At 57.5% G+C, this 9,653-nt stretch overlaps 1 protein-coding gene across 1 annotated transcript; it reads right to left on the minus strand.

Annotated features, from left to right (window-relative positions):
* Positions 1-1,991: 1,991 nt before the first annotated feature.
* Positions 1,992-6,743, minus strand: ACTB (actin beta). Its single transcript, XM_054271148.1, has 6 exons — positions 6,659-6,743; positions 5,101-5,229; positions 4,581-4,820; positions 3,610-4,048; positions 3,109-3,290; positions 1,992-2,741 (listed from the first exon to the last, which is right to left on the minus strand). The coding sequence occupies exons 2-6, from the start codon at positions 5,221-5,223 to the stop codon at positions 2,598-2,600; spliced, it is 1,128 nt and encodes a 375-aa protein (XP_054127123.1). The 5' UTR covers positions 5,224-5,229; positions 6,659-6,743; the 3' UTR covers positions 1,992-2,597.
* Positions 6,744-9,653: the final 2,910 nt, after the last annotated feature.

Consider the following 9,653-nt stretch of genomic DNA (forward strand, 5'->3'; position numbering starts at 1 on the left):
CGTGCTCGCTGGAGTTGGGAGCAGTGAGTAATGCTTGCAGTTGTCCCTGCCCGGCACCACATTCTTTTCTCCAGCATGTAATGGCCCAGAGGAGGGATAAATGGAGATTGCTGGAGCAGCCTGCAGTGTGGCTGTGCACACCATGGCCTCATGCTGGACAGGCGTTGGGAAGGGCTGTGGAAGGCTCAGCCTCATTTTACTGAGGGGCTGGTTACCCCAAACAGCAGGTGAAATGGGAAGAAAGGAGAAAAAGCCCTGTCAAGTGTTAATTAACAGCACACCTCCATTGGCTGTGGAATATGAAAATCATCCTGATTGTCCTGTGTCCAGCAGCTCTGCACCAGTCTCCCTGTGCCCACACCTCTGCTCACCTGAGCTGCCCTCAGCCCCAAGCATTTTGCTGCTCACTGGTTTCTCACCACCTCCAGTTTCTTCTATTCTTTGTGTCTCAGTACATTTTCCCACAGCCATCAGTGACCATTTCAGAAGAGGCTGAAGAAAGACACCCCATTTCCCTATTGCTGTCATCTCTTCTTGGCTGCTGGCCTTTTTCCTACCCCACTCCCACCAACTCCCTCCCCAGGAGCTGCCACTGCTTCTTCCTCACCCCATTTCCCCAGGTTATAAACCCAGTTTGGGCTTTACTCCAACCAGTTTCACCTCCTCTCTTGCAAACTGGTGCTTCCAGTACTCACCAGCTCAGCCCAGTGTCTGCTCCTCCAGCCCTGCCAGGCTCCCACTGCACCCAGGAGGGAGCCTGGGGAGATGAAGGGCAGAAACCGGCAGGTCCACCCTGAGCAGGGTACGATGCCAGAGCAGCAGCAGCCAGGCAGAGGATTAAAGAGGAACTAGAGCCTGTTCCCTGCCTTTCATCTGCTTTGAGCATGACACAATCACAGACATTAGCTCTTCAAAGGCAGGCGAGGGTGGCAGAGCCTTGGGAAGCTTCACTCCCGAATACGCTCCCAGGTCTGGTCTCCTGGAGCTGGCAACAGAGTTACCTGGCTCAGCTTTTCCTGTTCCTGACCCAGTAGCCTCAATCTTGTTTCCTTTCCACAGATGTGACTCCAGCTCTGGGGACTCGGGGACATCGCTGTACCCAACAGGGTCCCAGCTTTGTGAGGGTCACCCCTCTCTTTCCCACAAAACCAGCAAAGTTGATTAAACAAGGCTGAAGCTTCACAGAGGGTTTGGAAGCTCAAAGGATGGGTAGAGTGTCAGTAAGGCCAAAACCTTCCTGGCAAAGGCTGGGCTGGAGGCAGGTACCAGCACTGCAGCTGTGTCACTCACCCTGCCAAAAGCTTCCTCCTTCCTCCTGCACCTTTTCCCAGCCCCATCCATGTAACACTCCAGAGCCCTGCTCTCTGAAGTCAATTTTTTGCACTTCACAGGACTTTCCCTTGCTTTCACCTGGAAGCTGCTCCACACCCAGCCAGCACACTGCCAGGGTATGAGTCTCCCTACCTGAACCCAGGCCTCCCTCCCAGGGCAAACTGGGAGCAGGACAGGCAAACTCTGATACCTGGAGCAGGGAGAAGCAGGGAGACTGCCCCATGTAGAGCTGAGACCAGTCAAAGGAGCCTTGGTGGAGGGACAAAGCAGCTGCTTTGGCTTTGTTATGGGATTAGCACACCCCACTTGCTTCCATCAGTGCAGCATGAACCCTAAAACACTGAGGAGGGAGACACACAGAGCAACATTTGGGAAGGCGTAGGTGAATTCCCCATTAAGCCCAGCACCTCCAGCAGCTGTTGCACACACGGGCAGTATCTGGGGAACTCCAGCTCACAGCAGCCCTGGGGACCCACAGGTTTGGCAGGCTCAGTTCTACCCCTCCCATATCACCCAGAGCCATCTGCCTTGTGCCCCAAGGCACCAGCACCCCCCCCAGCCCGATAGCAGAGCTGTGCAGCCTGGCAGGGCGAGATCCCAGCACGGAGCAACTGCCAAAAAATGGCACGAGAAGAAAGAAAATGAACAACCAACACCAGTCAAGCCTCTATGGTGTGCACTTTTATTTCAACTGGTCTTAAGTCAGTGTACAGGTAGCCCCTCCCTCCCCCACATACTGGCACCACTTCTAGACCCTGTGGGGGGACTGTAAAGCCTTCATTCACATCTATCACTGGGGAACACAGGCTGCTTGCTTGACAAATCGAAGAGAAAAAGGATCAAGTGTATTTTGTGTTTAAGGCGGAAAGATACAAAAAGACACTTGTCGGGTTACATAATTTACAGACAAGCAATTATAACCTAACACCAGCTGTAACTGGTGGACTCCCTCCGAGCTGGGCTTTGCCTTCACAGAGGCGAGTAACTTCCTGTAACAATGCATTATAATATTTGGAATGACTATTAAAAAAACCAAAAAAAAAATGTACAATCAAAGTCCTCAGATGCATTGTAGAACTTTGGGGGCGTTCGCTCCGACATGTTTCATTTTAAGACTGCTGCTGACACCTTCACCGTTCCAGTTTTTTAATCCTGAGTCAAGCGCCAAAAAAAAAACAAATAAAGCCATGCCAATCTCGTCTTGTTTTATGCGCATTTATGGGTTTCGTTTCATCACAAGGGTGTGGGTTTGGAAACAGTCCGGTTTAGAAGCATTTGCGGTGGACAATGGAGGGTCCGGATTCATCGTACTCCTGCTTGCTGATCCACATCTGCTGGAAGGTGGACAGGGAGGCCAGGATGGAGCCCCCGATCCAGACAGAGTATTTGCGCTCAGGTGGGGCAATGATCTGCAGGGAAGAGGAGGAACCAGTCAGACACAGCATCACGCTACGCTCACAGCCCACGCACAGCCCTGCAAGATAGGGCTGCCTAATTCCCTTATCTAACCTTGGCCAAGATACCATGGAGTCCAAACAGGATCAAGACACAACCTCTCACACACCCACCTCCCTCCTCTGCAGTCAGTCTTTACTCTAATCCCATTATTCACGCAGTTGGGTGGGTGCCACCCTGTCCAGCCCAAGGCCATTAAGGCTGTACCAGACAGACATGGTTTGTATCTTTTGGAGCACAACTCCAGCATTCCACCCTCCACTGATGTTGCATATTTCAGCCCAACAGTGGTGGTGAGACGTTCCCCCAACTCCGCCCTACCTTGATTTTCATTGTGCTGGGTGCCAGGGCTGTGATCTCCTTCTGCATCCTGTCAGCAATGCCAGGATACATTGTGGTACCACCAGACAGCACTGTGTTGGCATACAGGTCCTTACGGATATCCACATCACACTTCATGATGGAGTTGAAGGTAGTTTCATGGATACCACATGACTCCATACCTGTGAGGAAACAGAAGTTGCAAGTCAACAAGGGCTCAGACAAAGTCAAGGAAGCTTAAGAGGATACTACAGGCAACCAAGAGACCAGCAGGAAGGAACTACAAAGCCATGGCTGGGACAGACTCAACCTCTGGCTCTACTGACCCAAGTCCTTCAAACAGCTTTAAGCTGTGTAAGAAGTGAGACTGACTGGTGGGCAGCACAAGCCTTGCTACAGACCAGCAGTAAAACATGGTACATCACTGTCATGGCCTCCAGGTCACCCTTCACAGAAAGAACATTAAGGGGCAACTGAGTGTCCTAGAAAAGCTTGACTTACCCAGGAAAGATGGCTGGAACAGGGCCTCAGGGCACCTGAACCTCTCATTGCCAATGGTGATGACCTGGCCATCAGGGAGTTCATAGCTCTTCTCCAGAGAAGAGCTAGAGGCAGCTGTGGCCATCTCCTGCTCGAAATCCAGGGCGACATAGCACAGCTTCTCCTTGATGTCACGCACGATTTCCCTCTCAGCCGTGGTGGTGAAGCTGTAGCCTCTCTCTGTCAGGATCTTCATGAGGTAGTCCGTCAGGTCACGGCCAGCCAGATCCAGACGGAGGATGGCATGGGGGAGGGCATAGCCTTCGTAGATGGGCACAGTGTGGGTAACACCATCACCAGAGTCCATCACGATACCAGTGGTGCGACCAGAGGCATACAGGGACAGCACAGCCTGGATGGCTACATACATGGCTGGGGTGTTGAAGGTCTCAAACATGATCTAGAGAGAGAAAAGGAAGGGTTGAGTCAACAGCAAAACACAGGGTTCTTCCTACACACCCACACCAAGTCCATGCAAATGGTCTTCACTTTTGCCCCTAGGTAAGAGGCATCTCTACACTTCCCCTCAAAGTCCATGCTTATCTCACCTGGTCTCCACCTTACACCTGCCAGGTCAGAGCCTGGGCAGGGACACCACTGCTACAGACCCATCCACATATCACAGCAAGAAACAAACAAATGCCAAGTAATCTACAGTACAGTCACTCAGGAGCTGTAAATGGATTAGTGTGCCTAGTCAGAAACAGCAGTTAGACAAGTTGCTAGTTCAGTCTCAGAAAAAGCCAGCTTAGAAGAGCAAACAAAACCTGTCAAGGTCCAGCAAAGAGGAGACTCAGGTCAGGAAAGGAAAACCCTGTAAAGATTGCAAAAAGGGAGAATAGTGGTGAAGAAGGAGAGAGGACAACACGGAAGAGGAGAGCTGGCCTGCAGTAATTATCTGCTGTAGCTCCAAGCTGCAGAGTTCTACACACCTGTGTCATCTTCTCTCTGTTGGCTTTGGGGTTCAGGGGAGCCTCTGTGAGCAGCACAGGGTGCTCCTCAGGGGCTACTCTCAGCTCGTTGTAGAAAGTGTGATGCCAGATCTTCTCCATGTCATCCCAGTTGGTGACAATACCGTGTTCAATGGGGTACTTCAGGGTCAGGATACCTCTTTTGCTCTGGGCTTCATCACCAACGTAGCTGTCTTTCTGACCCATACCAACCATCACACCCTGCAGAACAAAGACCATGTGGTAAGTACAGCTGAAGAGTGGATAACTCCCTTCATTCAAAGCTAAGTCTCCAATTACTGTCCCTCTGCTGTCACATATCAGGAAAGGCATGCAGTCAGCTGCTCAGACACACACTGCACAAAGGCTCTGCAGGAGGCTGGACTCCCCACCAGCTGTGCTGCAGCACACAGGCCTCTCGAGGTACAAAGCCAAATAAAAGGGCTTCTTGCCACCTAAACTCCTTTCTTTTGTTAGACAATAACCACAACCAGCCACGTACCTGATGTCTGGGGCGACCCACGATGGATGGGAAGACAGCACGGGGGGCATCGTCCCCGGCGAAACCAGCCTTGCACATACCGGAACCATTGTCAACAACGAGCGCGGCAATATCGTCATCCATGGCTGGCTACGGGAGGAGAGGAGAGAAGGGGACATGAGCATCCCCGCTGACACGGCGAGCCCCGTCCCGCGGCGGCAGGCGGGCAGGGGAGGCGATGGCGGGAAGCGCAGGCAATGCCGCCAAGGCCTTCCCCACCCATTTCCTTCCTGCCGGCGCCGCTCCGCTTCGCCCGGCGCCCGCTAGAGGGGGCGACGCCTCCCAGATTTCGGCACTGCGCGGATTTGGGACAAAGGAAGTCCCTGCGCCCTCTCGCATTATTACCATAAAAGGCAATGGATGGAGCGCGCCTCGCCCGCCACCGGCTGTCGGGGGGACGGCGGCGGCGGCCACTCCCCGGAGCGGGCGGGCGTGGCCGCCACACCCCAGCGCCCCGCCGCGTCCCGCCCAGCGGGGCTCGATGCCTCCGCATAGCCCCGCCGGTCACGCCCGGTGCCCCACCTTGAGCCGGCCGCCGGGGCTCAACACCTCCGGCACGGCCCCGCCGGGCACGCCCGGTGCTCTCCTCAGAGCCCCGCCATGTGCCGGTCAGCGCGGCTTGGCGCATCCACCCAGCCTAGGGGGTAACGCCCGGTGCCCGCCGTGTGCCAGGCACAGCCAGCGGAATTCGCCCCCTCTGCACAGCCCCCACAGCCTCAGCCAGCCTCTACAACGACAAGCGCGGGCCACCACGCCCAGTTCACCAGCCAAGCGTGACCGGGGCTCTGCCCCATCGACCGGCGGCACCACCGGCAGGATCACAGCCAGCGTCTTATGCAACTGCCGCCCGCCCAGGCTCAGCGCCGGCGGCTCCGGTGTAAACCGGTGGCGGGGGCCGGCAGCAGCTGCCGCACATGTGCCGCCCCGCACGGGCAGCCTGGGAAGTGTAGTCGGAGCCGGAGCGGGCAGCGCGCCTGCACCTGCGATCCGGGCACACGGGGGGTCCCCCCTACGCCCCCCAACCCCGCATTGTTCCCATCCAAAGCCTCGCCCCGTGTAGGGGCGCCACCCCCTCCCCTCAAGCAACAGCCACCACGATTATTCCTATGTGCGAGGCGGGGGCGCCGCGCCCCTCCTCACGGGGGACAACGCCCCCGGGCCTCGACCCCGGCACGAGCGGCTCCGCGGAACAGACAAAGCCCCGCGCCCCCCGTCCGCGCCGCCGCTCCCCCCGTCCGCACCAGCAATCCTCTTACGGGGGGAATTACCCCACGGGTGGCAGGGGCGCGACCCCCCGTCCACAAGCATCACCCCCGAAACCGGCCTTAAACCGCGAGCTGCGTCTCTATCCCTTAAAACGCGGCAGCGCGCCACGGGGCCGCCACCCCGCCAGCGCACAAAGGGCGCGCCGTGTCCCAACAATCCCGATCACAGCGAGATCCATAACAACACCGGCTCGTTATTGTTCTCGTTAATACTATTACTGTCCTATCGCCCGTTGTCGCGGTGCCGCTCTCACCTTTGGGGAGTTGGCGCGGTCGGAGCCGGGGCGGGCGCGAGGCGGCGGCGGGAGCGGGGCGCGCGCGCGGTGAGGGCAGGCAGAGCTCGCGGCGGCTCCCGCCCGCCGCCCGCGCGCGCTTTATATCGGGCCGCCGCCGCCGCCGCCTCGCCATAAAAGGAAACTTTCGGAGTGCGCCGCTCCGATTGGCCACGCCTGACCACGCCCCCCAGGCCTCGCCCCGCCCTGCCGCCCCGACAGGGGGGAAAATATTGGGGTGGGGGGGAAGCGAGCGGGGCTGAGGCGGGGGCGCGGCCCCCGGGTCCCTGCGCTGCTCCGGGGACCGGGCCCTGCCTGTGCCCGCCGCGCTCTGCGCTGCCCCCTTGCAGCCCCCCCACGCCCGTCCTCACACAAAGCCCCGCGGGTGGGGGTTCCGGCCCTTTCGCCCCCCGTGTCTGTGGGAGCCGGGCGGATGCAGCCCCCTGAGAGAAGGGGGTACGCGGGCGCGGTGTGGGGTCTCGGGGGCGCTGCCCGGCGCGGGGCACGTGGAGCGCCCGTCGCCTGCACCCCTGGGCCGGGCGGGCACCGGTGACCCCGGCCGGGAGCGGGAGCAGCGGGACGCGGAGCCAAATTCACTGCTCATGTCAGCAAGCGGCGGCGACAGGCTCCTGCCGCCCGCCACCAGGCCCTCGGCCCTTGGACCCGCCAGGGCAACCGGGAACGCCGCCGGCGCCACCGGGCACTGTTAAAGCCCGTGTGTCTACGGTGGCAGCGGGACCGGGGAGACGGGAACGCTCCGCTGGCTCAGGCATCGAGTCAAGCAGGGGAGCCTGGTCCCTGCTCTCCATCTTGCCCCGTGCTGGCAGGGCACACCACAGGAGCAGTGGTTTGGTCAGATTTGAGCAATATTTGTTTCTATTCTCTGCTCCAAACCTTGGTGGAGTAGGAGACGTGGCTGCTCCAGCCCAGGCTGCCTTTCTGCGATTCCCTTCTTGCCTGTGACCATCCGACGGTGGTCGGGAATAAAGGGGAGGGCAGCGGCCGCAGAGCAGCAGGCAGCAGCAACCAGAGGGCTCTGCGTCTCCAGAGTGTTGTGCGAACACGGGCTGATTAATCAAGTTAATTAAGCAGTCCTGTAAGTAAAGTAGCAGCAGCCACTCGCAATCTGTTGCCGGCTGGAAGCACAGAGACTTGAGCGTGGGGACCTTGGATGTGTAATCTCAGCCGTTTAAAAACTGTAGTGACAGGTTAAAAAAAAAATCTCGGGGGAAAAAAAGGCTCAAAAATGGAGTACACCTTGTCCAGCATCATAGAGGCAGGAGCCAGGCCTGCAGTCAAGGTCTTGCAGGCCACACCAGCAAGCTCTTTGTCATCAGGGAGCTGCAGAAATCACACTGAGAATGAGGATGAGGCTCCCTCCCCACACTGCCCATATGGGTCTCACTGAAGGGGACCCAGGCGTTATTGCCCCCCCTTCATTACTCCTGCTGTGGGATGAACAAAGGAGGAGAGCAGCAGGAGGAACCTGCAAAAGCTTGTTCAGATGGAGATTTGCAATTACCTGGGGGGATGGGAGGCAATGAGACACCAGGCAGGGATGGGAATACAAGAGAAACTCCCTTTGAATGGCATCCCCTTCCCCAAGGGGTGCCTTGTCCTGGTGAAGGTCCCCAAAATTCAGCACCACAGCTGCACCCAGGTGGGTGCTTTGGAGGGAGTGGTACAGAGGGACAGGAGACCTGTGGGATTTTCTGGGCCAACCCAGGGCCATGGCAGAGGTGGCCATGGTGTCCTGCCAGGCCACTTTGGGACCAGGCCATCCCCACCATGTGGAGATGGCCACAGTGATGGACGTGTCCTGCCAGGCCACTTTGGGATTGTGCCATCCCCTCCATGTGGAGATGGCCACAGTGATAAAGAAGAGATAGCCCAGGAGAGTCCCCCCAGGAAGCCCTGAGTGGAAGGAGACCCAGCCTCGGGTTCCTGCAGGGCCAGGCTGGAGCAGAGCTGCCTTTGCCCGGTCATTCCTCTGTCGCCTCAATGTGGATCGTGCAAGATCTCTCTCTTGCAGATTCCCTGGCAGTAAAATGGGAGTCATGGCTGTTAATTAGCTGCCTCATGGGGAATTAATTAATGTTTGCATTCCACTTTGAAAAGGCTGATTATTAATTAGAAGATTATACGTCAAGTAAGGGGAGCCACAAGGCATGGGTAAAGCTGATGGCCCTCGTAGCTGGCAAGTGTGGTCCACCAGTGTGCTGATAAAGCAGGAAAAATCCAACAGTACCACTGGGGTGATGGGTTTGGGATGGAGAATATCAGGTCAGGGCCAGGTGGAGAGGCCACCAGGGCTTGTGGGGGGTATTGGGCAGATGAATGGGGCATGCATGAGTTGTGGGGGATGCTGTGCTCTGCTGCACAGCTGTGAGCAGGCTGGGGAGCCACGATGGGAGACAGCCCATTAGGCAGGGAGGGAACTGCCAGGCAATTACTCTTGATTATTGGACTGAATCAGAAGGCAATCAATCTGCCAGCATCCGGAGGGCAGCAGCACGGCCTCGTGTCTCCTGGCTTTAGGGGCAGCGAGGTCTGCCCTCGGTGGGATGGCAGGATGTGGCCTCCAGCACGTGGCTGGGTGCCACCACTTCCTCCCAGGCTGAAGACACCTTGACAGCAAAGCCACCAGCCAGTCACCATATTCACCACTGTGTGAGGGGCCAGGCCACCTCCCTGCCCGTGGCTGGGGCTCTCTTCCCATCTCTTCTGGGATGTTGCAAGAGCTGAGAGGAAAGAAAGGGGAACCGAGCAAAAAAGCTCCCTGGCTGTCGTGTTACCTTGGGGCAGACATCACAAGCTCCCAAGTTCCCATGTTTTGCTTCATCTCTCCCTGCTCGTCCTTGGTGCCTGGCTCACACCGACTCTGGACAAAACTATCCGAGGGAGGATCCTCCTGCCCTTCACCAGCTGATATGGCTGGGCTTGCATTGCTGCACTTGTGGGACAATGTGTGAGCTCT

Source organism: Melozone crissalis, unplaced genomic scaffold (genome assembly GCF_028551555.1).
Source record: "Melozone crissalis strain CALT ecotype California unplaced genomic scaffold, PUWL_Pcris_2 ptg000012l_1, whole genome shotgun sequence".
NCBI classification, from domain to species: Eukaryota; Metazoa; Chordata; class Aves; order Passeriformes; family Passerellidae; genus Melozone; species Melozone crissalis.